The 16,955-nt window shown below is 34.9% G+C and overlaps 1 protein-coding gene across 1 annotated transcript; it reads left to right on the plus strand.

Annotated features, from left to right (window-relative positions):
- The first annotated feature begins 1,805 nt into the window (after positions 1-1,805).
- On the plus strand, positions 1,806-3,512 carry LOC126704219 (uncharacterized). The gene is made up of 3 exons (XM_050403238.1): positions 1,806-2,231; positions 2,363-3,405; positions 3,494-3,512. The coding sequence occupies exons 1-3, from the start codon at positions 1,806-1,808 to the stop codon at positions 3,510-3,512; spliced, it is 1,488 nt and encodes a 495-aa protein (XP_050259195.1).
- Positions 3,513-16,955: the final 13,443 nt, after the last annotated feature.

Genomic DNA, 16,955 nt, shown 5'->3' on the forward strand with positions numbered 1-16,955 from the left:
GGGGGGGGGGGGGGGGGGGGGGGGTGTTGGTTGGGTGGTGGTTTTAAAGGCCCCTAGTCCATTTGGATTTCAAATGATATTTTATCAGAAATATTGGAACATCACGATAAATGTGGTGAGGATATGCAGTCACATTGCAATGCTGGTGTTTGAAGAGAGAGTATCCAGAATTCGCAAGTGCTGCAGTTATAAGTAATTTTGGTGCTAGATGGAGCAGGATCCTACAGAATCAAATGGAGGGAAACTGCTTATATGCAAAGACAGATCAGGCAATAAAATATTACCAGGATGCCACTCTGGGGAATGTGACACAAAACAATACTGCAATCAATTTAACTCTTAGACCAGCTATGACTCTTCAACTAAAAAAGGGAATCACAAGCATCGTTATCCTACCAAGTGGTAATGTGCAAATATTAGTTAGAAGGGTCCATTCCTGCATCTTGACAGACAACCAATCTGGCTAATGTGGCACCATGAATGTAACATGTTTTTGGTCTAAGCTTGGGCAACTGTTTTGTCTATTTGTATTATTTTCTGATCGCCGCCGTGGTTGGGTCAAATGTAGTGTCCTAATGTTCTGGCTTTTTTCTGGTTTTGTTTCCCTAACAGAGGAATTTTTGACAACATCACAGGAAGCAAAAATGGAAATCTTGCTTCCTACAACCCTTTAACTATAGAAATCTAGTTGCTGAAATTTGAAGAATTGCACTGCAACCTTTACTAGCTTAGCAGTTGGATGTGAGATTTTTAGTAAAGTATAAACATATGCTGAATATAGTATAATAAATCTTAATTTGAATAAAGTGTAAATAGATTCAAACTTCCACAAACAGAAAATTACATAAGTGTAAATTTTGCTTACGTATATCTGGTAATCTGGGATGCACGGACGCGGCTCCCAGGCCGGCGCACCCGCGTCCGACGCGGTGGGACGCGGCGACGCGGGAGGGACGCCGCAGACCGCACGTCCGTCCCGCGTTGTGCCACGTGGCGGATCCCAACTCGGGCCGACGCAGCCAAAGTCGGCGCCGACGCGACCGAAATTGGGCCGACTCGGTCCGTATCGGCTGTATCGGCCGAAACGGCCGAGTCAGGCCAAAATTAAAAAAAAAAAAAAAAAAAAAAAAGGTGCAAACGCACCGTTTGACTTAAGGGGTCTTAACCTAAATACCCAGACCCCTTAAGTCACTCACACTTCATCCAAATCTCCTCTCTCACTCCGTCCCTCATCTCCCTTCTGCCTTCTCTGTGTGCTTCACTGCTTCGTCCCTCATTTCTGTGTGCTCCATCCATAGTGATTGCTGTGTGCACACTGCATTGCTTCAGCCTTTAGGTGTGCTCTCTCTGCTCTTTTCTTGAATTTTTATTCTTTGTTCTTTACGATTTCTCTCTTTCAAATTGCTTAGAAATAAATTTGTGAATCTGAAAATTTATGTGCTTGACTGCTTGCTGTGTTTTTTTGCTTGTTTTTTCAATTCTTGTGGGAGTTAAAGGGTTTTGTTAACCTATGATTTGTGATTTGTGGTTTGTGGGAGTTAAAGGGTTCTGTGTTTTTTTTGCTGTGAACCTGGTTGCTGTGTTTTTTTTACTGTGAACTTGGTTTAATTTATCATTAATTTATTTAGTTAATAGTTATTATTTGTAGGTTTTTTGTGGGGAGTTAAAGGGTTTTTTGGTTTTGTGGTTTTGTGTTTTTTTGCTGTGAAGTTCACAGTGTGAACCTGGCTGCTGTGTTTTGTTGCTGTGAACTTGGTTTGATTTATCATTAATTTGTAGGTTAAATTGAATCTATTGAATTTACAATGGACGAAGTTAATAGCACAGAAAGTTCACAAGAAGTGTCAAATGCTGAATCCCCTCTTTGGCAGTATGTGACTAAAGTAGAAAAACCAGCTGGTGCATCTGTGAAATCTGGTGGAAACACATATTTTAAGTGCAACTATTGTGATATAGTTTTTATGGGATCCTATTCTAGGGTTAAGGCTCATTTATTACAAATTTCTGGCAAAGGTATTAGAGCATGCCGTAATGTGTCAAAGAGCCATAGGTTGGAAATGCAGCGAATGCATGATCAAGTTGAGGCTAATAAGTTAGAGCAAGAACAGAGAAGTCATATTCCCTTACCCCCACCTCCCCCAGGCCGTGGGATACCTATTTCCCCATTTCAGAGACAAGAAGGGAGTGATAGTAGTCATAGTACAAATCCGGTTGATGCTAAGAGGAGGAAGGTGACTATGAATACTACTTTGGAGAAAGCATTTCAGAATAATGCTAGACATGATTTAGATAGTAGAATTGCTAGGATGTTTTACATCGGTGGGCTTCCGTTTAACTTTGCAAGGAACCCACATTATCGTAGTCCTATGCATTTGCTGCTACTCATAGCATTCCGGGTTATCTTCCTCCTGAATACAATGCTTTGAGAACAACACTTTTGCAAAAGGAACGAGCTCATGTTGAAAGACTCTTGAAACCAATTAAGGACTCTTGGCTTGAAAATGGTGTAAGTATAGTTTCTGATGGATGGTCAGATCCACAAAGGAGGCCTCTTATTAATATTATGGCTGTATCAGATGGGGGTCCAGTGTTTATAAAAGCAATTGATGGGTCAGGTGAGTTCAAAGATAAGCATTACATTGCTGGGGTGTTGAAGGATGCTATAAAAGAGATTGGACATGAAAAAGTTGTCCAAGTCATCACTGATAATGCAAATGTGATGAAAGCTGCTGGAGCTCTTATTGAGGGTGAGTATCCTAAAATATTTTGGACACCTTGTGTTGTCCACACTCTTAATCTAGCTTTGAAGAATATTTGTGCAGCAAAAACCACTGAAAAGAATGAAGTTACATATGAGGAATGTAGTTGGATTACACGTGTTGCTGATGATGCATCCTTCATACGTGTTTTTATCATGAACCATTCTATGAGGTTGCCAATGTTTAATGAATTTTTTCCATTAAAATTGCTCCAAGTTGCTGATACTAGATTTGCTTCGGTGGTTGTAACGTTGAAAAGATTGAAGTTGATAAAAAGATGCCTTCAAGCCATGGCTATTAGTGACCAATGGGCTTCTTATAGGGAGGATGACATTGGAAAAGCTCAAAAGGTGAAAGATATGATTCTAAGTGATCTTTGGTGGGATAATATTGATTATATCCTTGAATTCACGGCACCCATTTATGATATGCTACGAATAGCCGACACAGATAAGCCTTGTCTTCATCTTGTGTATGAGATGTGGGATTCCATGATAGAGAAGGTGAAAGCAGTGATATATCGGCATGAAGGCTTGGAAGAGGATCAATATAGCTCTTTTTGGGGTGTGGTGTATGATATACTCATTGATCGGTGGACTAAAAATTCTACACCACTACATTGCTTGGCTTATTCCTTAAATCCTAAGTAAGTATATTTATTATCTATTTTCCTTAGTTCACCCTTTTAGTAAAACATACGTTTGATCTATATTTGTTTTTTAATCTTTAACTAGGTATTACTCCATTGAATGAATTTTGGAGAATCCAAAACGCATCCCTCCACATCGGGATCATGAAATTTCTATGGAAAGAAGCAAGTGTTTGGAGCGATACTTTGAAGATGAGAATGACTTAACGGTGGTGAAGTATGAGTTTGCTAAATTTTCAGGAGGGAGGTTTCCTTCACCAAGTGCCTTGACGGATAGGTGGACCTTACTACCTTTGGTTTGGTGGCAATACCATGGCTCCGCATTTCCAACTCTTCAAACCCTTGCCCTTAAACTTCTTGGACAACCTTGCTCATCCTCATGTGCTGAGAGAAATTGGAGCACGTACAAATTCATTCATTCCTTAAAAAGAAACAAAATGGCTCCTGCACGCGCTAAGGATTTGGTATATGTGCATTCTAATCTTCGACTCTTGTCAAGGCGCAATGAAGAGTACATACATACCGCAACAAAGATGTGGGATATTGCAGGAGACTCTTGGAATGAGAGCGACATGCATGGAGGAGCTGGAATTCTTGAGAATGCAGCTCTTACACTTGATGAGCCTGAGTTGGAGGCTATAGTTATTGGGAATGTTGACACTAGTGCTACTACTAGTGAAAGTGAAGTTCGAAGTGAAGCTATTGATCTTGAGGATGATGATATTTGTGTTTGATTGTCTTGTTGATTATCTTTTATTTTGTTTTAGTTTCAAACTTATGAGTTGTATTCTAATTTCCAAATATCATGGAATGTTTTAGTTTCAATCTTGTGGATTATATTTAATTTATGAACATCATGTTTTAGTTGTTATCTACTATTGCTCTTAAATTTGGTATTTGTTTATATAATGTGAAAAAGTAAAAGTATGCTTAGCAATATATTAAACATATATTATAAAAATATTTTTAATAATTTTTTAATCGCCGAGTCTTGCCGCACCCGCACCCACCTTTTTCAAAAATTGCCGAGTCCCGCACCCGCACCCGCACCCGCACCCGAGTCCCGAAACGCACCCGTGCTTCATAGCTGGTAATACAATAAATAGGCCACTTAAACCATTTCTAAACCCTGATTATCATTGTCTTCTCATTCCCTTGAAGAAAATGCTTGAAAAATTGCTAATCGGAATATCTGTAGGAGCCAGTCATATATCTGATGAACTAATTGATAAATCTTTTCAAACAAGCTAGGTACTGCATTGAATACTAAAATAGCTATGTAGCAGAGAAGCTGATAAATTTGTCTTTTCAAGAATTCTAAAAATTCACTCTTTATATGTGTGTGACTGCAATGCTAAGTTTATAATAATTAAAGTCATTCAATAAGCTATAGGCTTGATATAAGACTTATTGTTCCTCATACATGTAGAAATATTGATATTGAAATGTAAACAACAACAATAATCAAGCCTTAGTCCCAAAACTTTTGAACTGGCTTGGGATCCTCAATAGACTAATGAAAGTTAGCCCCATATTTTCTTTTCCACCATCCTATCTTATCCAAAATCATACTCTTTGGTCACCTCCTTAATTGATATGTCCTTTTTTACTAATTCCATTAATTTTATTTTAGATTTTTCTCTACCTTTTTTTTTCACTCAACTTGAACCAACTCATGTTCCCCACTATTGGATTAGCCAATCTCATCTACACATGATCAAAATCTTCTCAAGCAACTCTCACTCATCTTTTAATCAATAATATACCACTATTTTTAAGTGGATTTCTTCATTTCGAATCTTAACTTTGTACTTTCACTTATCCATCTTAACATTTTTATTCTAGTACACCCTCTCAAGGTTGGGTCCACCATATAGGCCATTTAGGGATATGCCTTGGCCCCTAAGTGTAGAAAGGTCCCATAAGGATGGCCATAATATCATACTTATATATAGCAACTTAAAATTAAGAGAAATGCTATGTCCAAAACATTTCCACAACAAATCCTACATAACAGGTTGTTATTGGCTGTTATTGATAGACAAAAAATAATTTAGTGTGGGTTTAAATTAGAACCAATAACAACCTACCATCTAAAATTTGTTGTGAAAATATTGTGAATGTAGCACTTCTCTAAAATAAAATATTTCTCCTATTCAGTAACTTTTTTCTTTCTTGTGGTTTATATCTAACTAAAAAATGGAATAAACTCATCTATTCTTTCTTCTTCTTTTTGTTTTTTTTTTTACCCCTGAACTTATTATCAAAAGTCATATTTAGATTAAAAAATATATTTTTTATTCTTTATATATTATGCTCTATATACAATTGATGTGAAAATTTGTATCAATTTGATTTTAAGTTAATCCATCTTTACTTGCGAAGGTTAAAATTATTGTTGTTCTAATGTTAGGGGAAGGTAAACTAGTGCTTTGATGAATTAGGTTCTATTGTTCTGCGCTTTGAAAACACCATTCAATCAAACAAATAAATCAACCCAGCCAATTTTTGAAAATACAGCATCTGATACCCAAATTAAAGTGAATCTCCCCCCCCCCCCCCCCCCCAAAAAAAAAAAACAAAACAAAAAAAAAAAAAAAAAAAAACCTAGGAGTTCAACATCAGGGGCATAAACTATAGTCAAAATCTCAAGCATTGACTATCTTAAATCAAATAAAGACAAGAAACCCAACTAACATTGGGATAATACCCATCTCTTCTTCCACTTTTTTTCCATCTCATTCCCAAATCCCACTATATTTTTGTTGGATGCACAATTCTCTTTTATCATTTGGCCATAGAGATCAGAGAAGCTTGAAATACTTAAAAGCAAACATACAACCATGCCATACAGAAAAATACATTTTCCCCTTTCCTTCATGTTAATTTTTATACTAATCAGAATATGCCCCAACAATGATAATGAGCAACTCTGTTCCTAAATCTTCAAAGAGTTCAAAAACATTAGAAAAATCCAACCTGATGTAGGATAAAGTGGGTGCTTATGGTGGGTTAGGGTTTAGGAGGATTTGTGGATCTAGGATTCAGAATTGTAGAAAAAAAGTATTAGCAATCAAAATTAGGTAGGGTTTGATGAGAGTTTTTATGACTATTTGATAAAGAAATTATGTGGGGTTCTATGGTTTTCATAGGTAAAGAGCAAGGGCTTGACTTGGGGTTGTATAGAAGAAGAAGAAGAAAGAAATTAACTTTGTTAAGAACTGACAACAGAATTTAGCTTGTAGGCTTGTTCCTGCACAAGTTTGGTAGCGGGCAAAAATACTTGGATACAACTTATTTTGGATTCCATACTTTTCTACAAACAACTCCTGATCTGTGCATCCTCAAACCTTCAATTAGCATACTTAGGATCCATAATAGGAGGGAGATAATCATTTAGATAAGTAAACTTCTTCCTATCAAAAGTAAAATGTCAACAGCCTGGGCCCATTGTGCATAATAACTCCCCTTAAGACAAATCAAAGCAATAGAGAGCATATCAGAGGGGAATAAGCGATTGGGCTACATAACTTCCTTGGATTCCAATAAGCACCCAATATGACAAAGAAAGTAAACAAGTGAATAAGATGTGGCTCCTATGAGCAACACTAAAAATATATAGTTACCAAAACAATGGCCGACCATCAATCCACAAACAACCTCTCAGAGATCTTTTTTCCTTTTGGAAGATACAGGAGCGAAACAATCAACCTATTGATATTGGAAGAGCCAAAAGAGTTCCAAACTAACATATCTAATGCAGCCATGGAACATTAAAATGTTACTACTTTACAAATTCACATATTCAAGATTTATTTTGTGGGGCCATGCTTAAAGTCTAGTTGAAGTATAAGTCATGTGATTTTAAAGGTCTAGTTGTGTGTCTTTGGGTTAAAACAGTTTCTTATATAGTAAGTTATGGTCAATTTTGAATTTAGGAGCAAAATTGTAATTTCAGCAACCCTATGAATTAAGGATATTTTGGTAGTTTGGTAACTTTAGCTGAGTCTAGGATTTTGTAGGGGATCTTATATATCTTACTTTTTATTTTGTTAGGCTCCAGTGACCCATGGATCAAAGGCAGAACATAAAAGACAATGGGATGCACTACTTGATTAGGCTAGAGTAAAAGCAAAGGAAGAAGCACTTGCTTTTCATGAGCTAGGAATTGAGAGTACCCTTCCTTTGGTATCAAGACCAATTCTATCTCTAGAGTCATCTTGGGAGTTTAATGTGGCCAATGAAGGACAAAGTTCAAGCATAGTATTCATTGCAGTTTTGCCTTTGAATACAAAATTGACCAACAACTTGTTAAATAAAAACCCATATTAAAAATCGTTTAAACCTAAGGACACATAAAATGTTCAAAAACAAATAATTTTTACTTTAATTGAATTTCATACATAGACATTTAGAAGAATTTTGAAGTAGTAACAAATTAATCTTCAATGGTTGCATCAAACCCTTGAAAAAAGAGAGAGTATCTTTATAACTAAAACATATCATAAATAGAGCAATAATTAAGAAACTAACTCACATAAAACAAATCCGCAATGACAATATATGGACAGCCCAAAAAGGGGGAAAAAAAATCAATTATACGGCCATGAAATAGAGAGTTAACAATTAACTTCCCTTCCAATTTCAACCAATAATTTTAACAATTACATGTTAATAAATATAAAAGACGTAATATGCTTTATCTGGCCTAACTAATTAATCCCAAATTATGCATATCCAGAAGCTAGCCCCTAAGAACATATTTATACAAGAACTCAAATCTGTCCAATAGGTGATTAAAAAAAGCTTCCAAAATTGAAAACTTCAATAAATTAACAGCCGAACTTAAGTTGAAACTTGTAGAAAACTAAAGGCAAATTACAATCAAATTTGAAAAATTGAAAAACGAAGGGAAACCCAAACCTGTTGAGTAGGTAATCAAGAGCTTTTGAAATTGGTTCCACCAGTTTAATCACAGCCTTGTAGAAAATTGCTGTCATAAGGGACTTTCTAAAGAAAGTTTCTGCTGGTTTTTCTATAAGTACTCTTGGTTCCGAGAATTTTGAAATCAAAAGGAGGATCTGAAGTAGAGATTTCCATGGAAAACTGCAGGTATATATGAAAGATACAAAAGAAATGTATGGAGGCAGATTTGAACTCTGGTTCTCATCATAATGGGGACAAGTCAATGCCATTGACAAGACTCTTAGCATTCAAAGCTAATTGTATTAGAAGTGATGAACCTCCGAGTTAACAGACACAAGCACAAACATAGCGCTTGCACTTTCCAGGCTAAGTTTAGTGAAGGCTAGCATCATGGATATATTATAAAATAATAACACAACCAGGCCTTGCTAACTTAAAAGTTTTAAAGGAGCCCAACCCTTAGGTAGCATTTCGGAACATGGATTTAGACTTCGGATTTAGATTTCAAATCAATCTAGAGAATTGGAATTCATGGATTTTCAATTTCTTGTTTGGAATCATTTATATGGTTGGAACAATTTGAATTTATTTCCATTAGTGGGGAAAAAAAATAGAATAGAAAGTTACATATTTAGCAAAGAAAAAAGTATACTCATAAAAGTTTGCAGACCTACCAAACAAAAATGATCTAATTTGTGGTTACATAAACTAAAGGAGCAAAACTTTCTAGGGAAAAAACCCACCATAATTAACATATAATTGTAATGTCTAAGATACAAATAAATGTTAAATTTTAAGAAAACATCGTCATAAACACCATTCAATCAAACAAAATGCATCAAATTGGCCAATTTTTGACAATCAAGCATCTGATACACCCCCACACACAAAAAAAAAAAGATAAAAAGCAAAAACAGGAGCTCAACATCAAGGGCATAAACTCTTGTCAAAATCTCAAAGCATTGACTATCTTAAACCAACAAGCATAGCAAGAAACTTGACTAGCAAAGGAAATAAAACCCATTTCTTCTTCCTCATTTTTTCCATCACATTCCCACTAGGTTTTCATTGGAGGCACAAATCTCTTCTATCATTGGCCATAAAGATCAAAGAAGCTAGAAAAACATACAACCATGCCATTACAGAAAAATAACTTTTCCCCTTTCCCTCTGGCTAATTATTATACTAATCAGAATATGTCTCAACAATGATAATGGACAATTCTTTTCTTAAATCCTCAAAGATTCCAAAAAAACCAAGCAAAACAACACATGCCCCTTCCCCCTCGAATTTGAAATTTAACAGTATGGCTTTTCCCCCCTAAAATCAAAACTAGCATGAATAAGTGAATTCGAGGATTTCCAATGTAATAGTTCATTCCTTCCCTTTTCTAAGCAACAAACCAAAAGGAAAATCCAACAACCTGATGTAGGATGTCATAGACTTAGGATGCTTAACTAAGGAAAATCCTAAATTTTGCATATCCAGAAGCTAACCCCTAAGTTCAATGAGCTACACAAGCACATAGACATATAAATTTATTTATACAAAAACCCAATTCAATAGGTTATAAAGAGCTCCCAAAATTGAACACTTCAATCTGATCGCTAAATTCAAGGTCGCATTTAAGTTAAAACTTATGGGGAAAAAAAAAAAAAAAAAGGCAAATAATCAATCAATTATCAAACAAAAATTGATCAAATGTGAAAAATTGAATAACATAAGAATAGAGAGATTAAACCTAGAACCCAAACCTGCTCAGTAGGTGATAAAGAGCTTCCAAAATTGAATCATTCAATCCGATTGCTAATTTCACATCCACATTTAAGCTGAAACTTGTAGAAAACAAAAGTAAAAAAAAAAAAAAATAATAATAATAATAATTCTCAATCATCCAAGTAACAATTAAATTTGAAAAAGAAAGGAATATTGATAATAAATCTAGAACCCAAACCTGATAGTTGAGCTCAAAGCCACAGCCGCATCTGAGTTGAAGCTGATTAAAAAAAGAAAAAGCAAAATCAATTGTTAAACAAGAATAAATCCAAGTAACAATCAAATTTGTAAATTGGATAACAAAAATAGAAGAATTGAACCTGGCCGGGAAGATGGCTATGATAGGAATTTTTTTTTTATAATTTAATGGGAGAGAGCGCATGCTAATTTCTAAAATTTCTGAACTCTGCGGCTCGACGTATGATGGTATATGAAATCAATGGATTTGGGGATTCTGATAAAACGAGGAGGGTGGGGGTGGGTGGGTTTGGAGCTAACCTCTGAAATTCACGTTTCTTAACGCATCCAGAGCTGCAACGACAAACTTTCATTTTCTCCGCCTCCGCCTCCGCCTCCGCCATCTAAGCTCACTACGCTTCTGCCGACAGCTGCCGAAGCCATACCCATCAAAAAGAATAACGTCGCAGGCTCCCAGCACAACGAGCCGAACCCAGCTTTGTGTCCACCATCTTCAGGGAGAGGGTTCGACGTACGACCTTGGAATGAGAAGCCTTAGTCGTCTCATAGGCTTAGCCGCCGGCATACCGAGCGACTCCTCCAGCCGAGCCAACATTACAGTTGCAGTTTGGTGGAATTGGTGGTGGTGTTACAGCTCCAAATGAATCGGAGCTTCTGGTTTGCTGAAATGGTAGTACTACAGGATTATTTGGTGGTGGTGGTACAGCTCCAAATGCATCGGAGCTTCGGGTTCGCTGAAGTGGTGGTGGTATACGTACGAGATTATTTGGTGTGATTGGTAGTGTGGTGGTATAGGATCATTTGGTGGTGGTGGTACAGCTGTAAATGAATCGGAGTTTCAAGTTTGCCTAAGTGGAGGTACTACAGGATTATTTGGCGTGATTGGGAGGGTGGTGGTACATGATTATTTAGTGTTGCTGGTAGTACACAGCTCCAAATGAATCGGAGTTTTGGTTGGGTTTGCTGAAGTGGTGGTAGTACAAGATTATTTGATGTAATTAGTGGTGTGGTGGTACAGGATTATTTGGTTGTGGCGGTAGTGGTACCGCTCCGAATGAATTGGAGCTTCTGGTTAATTTGCTGAAGTGGTGGTACTACAGGATTATTTGGTGTGATCGGAGGTGTGGTGGTACAGGATTATTGGGTGGTGGTGGTACAGCTCCAAATGAATTGAAGCTTCAGGTTTGCTAAAGTGATGGTAATTCGCATTATTTGGTGGATGGTCCTGAGACTGCTTGCGTATCATCAGGGTTCTATAAGTAACATTTATTCAAATTAAATATTTTAAAAGTTTGATCTCCAAAAAAAGAATTGGCTCCCCTACAATAATTGCATTACAAATAGATTATAAAATTTTTATAAAAACATCACTCAAATTCATTACTTACTGAAAATAATATATGACAATTCTTTAGTGGTTCTAATATATTCATATTTAAGGCATGGGGCTAAAGAAGATTTTATTGAAAAATATAAAATAAAACACCTAATTTATATGATAATAAAAATGTTGTCTTAGGTTAACCCAATTTAACAATACATTTTTTTTGGACTATATGTTCAATACTTCAGTATTCTTAGTTTTTGTAATCTTCTTTGGAATTTAGATACTCTTTTTTCTTCTTCTTCTTTGGAATTTAGATACTCTTTTTTCTTCTTCTTCTTCTTATTTTATAATATTTTATTGATCTTTAAGACATGAAAGAGTGCAACACCACAAGAGATGTTAGTTGAAAAGAAGATCGAGTTTTTAGAAGATTTATTGAAATAATAATTTCTTAAAATGTTTATTGGTTGACTTATAGCTTCGTTATTTGTGGCTCAAATAATTGTTATATGTGCTACAAATCTTGTACGTTCCACAAGTTTGTTAGTAATGTGATTGATAATAATTTTTTTCAATAAATAAAACAAAAGTCAGATGTTTAAGATGGTAAAAGTTTCAATAAAAAAAATTAGCCCATAAAAAATATACTATAAATGCTTAATATTTAAAGTAAAGAACTTTTTAGAATATATATATATATATATATATATATTTATATCTTTTTGATAAATTATATACTTGAATCATCATGATAGTTAATTATCTATATGATTTTTGTTTTTTGGTTGGTTTTAATTCATCCAATTATGTGCTTAATTCATCAAATTAACATTAGTTTGATTAGTATTAAATAAATTTATTTAATTGATATTTATATATAAAACATTATTCCTTCAATTTATAGTATTAGGCCTTAAACTAGCTGTATTGAGTTGGTTTTACTTTTAACATTTTATTTAAATATTCTAATCCAAACATCCACCGTTCAATGTTCACTTAAATAGCAAAGACTATCTTCAACATTCGTCCAAAGCAAACCCAGAGCACAACCGATCTTCATCATGCAATGTGTGTAACTATTGGGTACTTCTGGAGTACCATTTATGGTACTCCCTCCTCTCACGTAATTGTGGATCCCACTAATTAAATCTATGGTGTGACCTATAATTCATGTGAGATGGAAGAGTACGCATTTATGGTACTTCCAGAGTATTTAATAATTTTTCATGCATTGTTCATCCAAATTAATAGTGAAAGTAAATATTTACCATAACTGACAAGGCCTGCATTATATCAATAATTTTTAATCCTAAAAATATATGTGTATATATATATATATATATTTCATACTTAATAGTTAAAAAAATGTCTTTAAAATTATTTATTATATATGTTAGTTTTTTTTATATAACAAAATTATATGTTTAAATACAGATATGTACTTATCTTCTCTAAAATAATCATTTGTAATATATATGTAATAATCATTTGTATGTAGCATTACTCGTAATATATATGCTAAAATATATACTATCCTTTAATTGTATAACTATTAATCACACGAGTCTAAAGGATAATTATCCTTTGAATTATATTTCTTTTTTTCTTTTTATGGCAAATATTTCTTTGTTTATCATTAACATGCATGTATACAAATATAAACCATAAAATGATGACAAAATTAAAAACTATATATTTTTAGGAGAAAAAATAGAACATGAGCCCAAATTTTTAATCTAAAAAGTCAAAACATCTTTTCTTTTAGTGAAAAAAGTATTATTGTATTTTAAATCCAAACTCACTAAATGCAAATGAAGACAATTTTGTTTTTGAAAAAAAAAATTCAATATATATATATATATATATATGATAAAACAATAAAACTCATAACTTTTTAATTTTTAATGCTAAAATAGAGAGGAAACTTTTAGAAAAGCAAACGGGCTTGCCTGGGAAAAAATTGCAAACTAACACCAATCCCCAAACATTTTCATTAATTAGCAACGTTTCCAAATTATTTAAGAAACTAATATCTTGAGTCTAAGAAACTCGATTGCTCTTAGAACTCGAGCCTAAGAGACTCGATTTCCTTATTCATGATGTAGATGAAGGCAACAACAAAAGAGTGAAGAAGAAGGCAACAACACAAGAATGGAGTAAAGAATAGAGTGAAGAAGAAGGAATGAAGAAGAAGGATCTGATCAATGTACTTGAGCAAAGTTGATCTTCCTCTCCACTCTGACCATGCATTGCTGGATTTCTTTGCCTTTGCTTGCTAGAGTTATTTGTCTTTAGTTTTTGGGTTTCTTTGTCTTTGCTTTAGGTTTTCTTGCTCTTCTTTCGTTTTTCTTTGGTTGTTATGAAAAGAGGAAGAGAATAGAAGAAGAGACTTGCATTTTTTTCTTTGGTGGAACTCAAGTCTTAAGGACTCGAGTTCCATGTGGATTTTTATGGAAATCAAGTCTCTAATACTCAATTTGCTACAGTGAAATTGAGTATATTATATTTGGGATATTAGTTTTCTAAATAATTTGAAATTGATGTTAATTAACAAAATTGTTTAAAAAGGATAAGAAAGAGTGAGTTAACCGAAGCCAGCTTGTTTGGTTAGCAAAAAAACACCGTTTTTTGTTTTCATTTTCAATTTTTAGTAGGTCTCACCACTAAAAAACTGGTTTGGTTTTAGCATTTATATTCAGTTTTCATTTTTAGTATCCTAAAAGTTGGATTTGAATATAAAAAATGAATACAACTTTTCAACGATTTTTTTTTGGTAAAAAAAAATGGGGGTTAAGACTTGTGGGCCAACCCTTATGGATGTCCACCAACGAAGGACTGCTGGTAGTGGAACTCGAATCTAGGTGGGTTAGATGAAGTATTTGAGCCTTACCAATTGAACCATCCCTCGTTGGTACTTTTCAGCAATTTTGTTTTTTATGAATACTAGCATATTCATAAATATTGTAAAAACAAAAGGTTGTTTTTTTTTAGTGATGTCATGTGTGTGAGTAAGAAAAGTTTCTTTTTTAAAAAAAAAAAAATAGAAAATAATTACCAAACCCAGGTGTAAAGGACATATTTTATGTAATTGGTTAATTCTTTATCAAAATGCACTTTACTTGTAATTGAGTAGATTTAGTATGGGTTTTGTACTTCAAGAAACAAGAGTTCAAGTTAAGTGTTAAGCCATGAAGATTTGATCAAGAAACAAGTGAAGAAGAGCTATTCACTAAATCTCTACAGAAGTCTCAACAGAATCCTTTTTATCGAGAATTAATGTTGAAGCTTGACATAAGCTGTTTTTGTCGAGACTTACGAAATTAGAAATTTCAAATCCGATTTTCGACCCATGCTTGTATATTTGTATAGGGTTTCTTTTCTCACAACCCTAGACATATATAATGATTATTTTAAAGGTCGTCGCATATGCATTGAGTGACCTAGTGCCTTATTCTCTCTGAAAGAAGCTACTATGTCTTTACACCAAGGGTTTTATAACCAAGGAGCTTCCTGATCTTCATCATTGATGAACTAAAGAACTTTGCACCTAACATCTTCTTTAAGTTGCTGGTGTCAGTCACGTACTTGGATTTATGTATCATTGGTTAGTCACGTACTGGGATTTGTGCACTGAAGGAAAAGAGTGCCACTACAAGATTATGTCCAATTGGGTATTGGAGTGAAGATTCAACTATAGGTTGGTAATTTGGGATAGGCCAAAGGCAGTTGGTAAGATTTTTTTACATATAATCACTTTATTATTAATTAGTGGATTCTTGGGAGTGGTGATTTTAAAATCACCCGGTGGGGTTTTTGCCTTGGTGGTTTTCTCCATTCGTAAACAAATCACCCGTGTCAAATTTAATTTTTGCTACATTTAGTTATTTGGTGATTTGTTTGTGATACCATGCTTTGCATGTTAAATTGACTTAATTAATTAACTTGGGTAATTAATTAATTTGCAAGGGGTCAATACATTTTTGCCCTATCAAGTGGTATAAGAGCAAGCACACTCTGATTAGGTTTTAATCATTGCTATGTGATCCATTGACCTCTGTTGTCATGGATAAAGGACAATCTCTAATTATTTCACCTTTAATTAATGGCACTAACTATGCACATTGAAAAGTACACATGAGAGTTTTCTTGCAGTCTTTAGATGAGAAAGTGTGGCAAGTTGTGGAGATTGGTTGGACTAAGCCAAAGGTAGCGCCAGCTGACTCGGATGATGCAAAGATCAAAGCCGCAAACTTCAACAGTAGAGCATTGAATGCCATTTTCAATGCGGTCATGAATGAGAAGTTTAAGAAAATATCCTTGACTGAAATTGCAAGGGAAGCATGGACCATTCTCCAGATGACCTATGAAGGAACTAAGGCCGTTAAAGATTTCAAACTTCAAAGGCTTACTACAAGTTTTGAGGAAATCAAGATGAAGGAGGATGAGTCATTCGATGAGTTCTATGCCAAACTCAAGGACATAGTCAATTCAGCCTTTAATCTTGGGGAAACTATTCTCGAACCCAAGGCCGTAAGAAAGGTGCTAAGGTCTCTGCCTAAAAGATTCCATGCCAAGATCACTGTCATTGAAGAATCAAAGGATATTGACTCTATTCCTTTGACAAAGTTGATTGGAAACTTGCAGACCTATGAACTAACGTTGACAAGACTCGAGAAAGCAAGCAAAGGAAAGAATGTGGCACTGAAGGCCAGAAGTAATGAGAAGGATGAATCGTCTGAAGATGAGGATTCAAAGATGAAATCCTACATCACTAGGAAATTCAAGAAGTTCATCAAGAATGCCAATGTGAAAAGATTAGATAAGGGCCGATGGTAAGGAAATACATCTCAGTCCAAGGGTCAGAACAAAGGGAAGAAAGACTCTAAAGATGGTGGTCAATACACCGTTCCCTCTGGTCCTAAGTGTTTTGGTTGTCATGGTTTTGGGCATATGAAATAGGAATGCCCAACATATCTCAAGACTACTGGAAAAAGCAAGGCACTTACTGCAACCTTAAGTGACACTAAAGCTAAAATTAAGTCCAATGACAGTGATGATGAGGGAATTCTAAATGCCTTCACCGCTACAGTCGATCCTTCTGAAGGGACTATGGAAGTTGCTAATGAAGAAGAAGACTTGGTGGAGTCAAAATTTGAAAAAATGGATAAGCAGGATGACATCCATACAGCTTATGCAAAATTATACAAGGTTTCGGAAAGGTTTTGGAAAAGGATGAGAAACTGTATAGGCTGGCCACCAAGAAGCTAAGCGATGTGGAACTTGATTGAGAAGAGCTCTCCACAAAGTTTGATGAAGCAAA

This window comes from Quercus robur, chromosome 10 (genome assembly GCF_932294415.1).
Source record: "Quercus robur chromosome 10, dhQueRobu3.1, whole genome shotgun sequence".
Lineage (NCBI taxonomy): Eukaryota > Viridiplantae > Streptophyta > Magnoliopsida > Fagales > Fagaceae > Quercus > Quercus robur.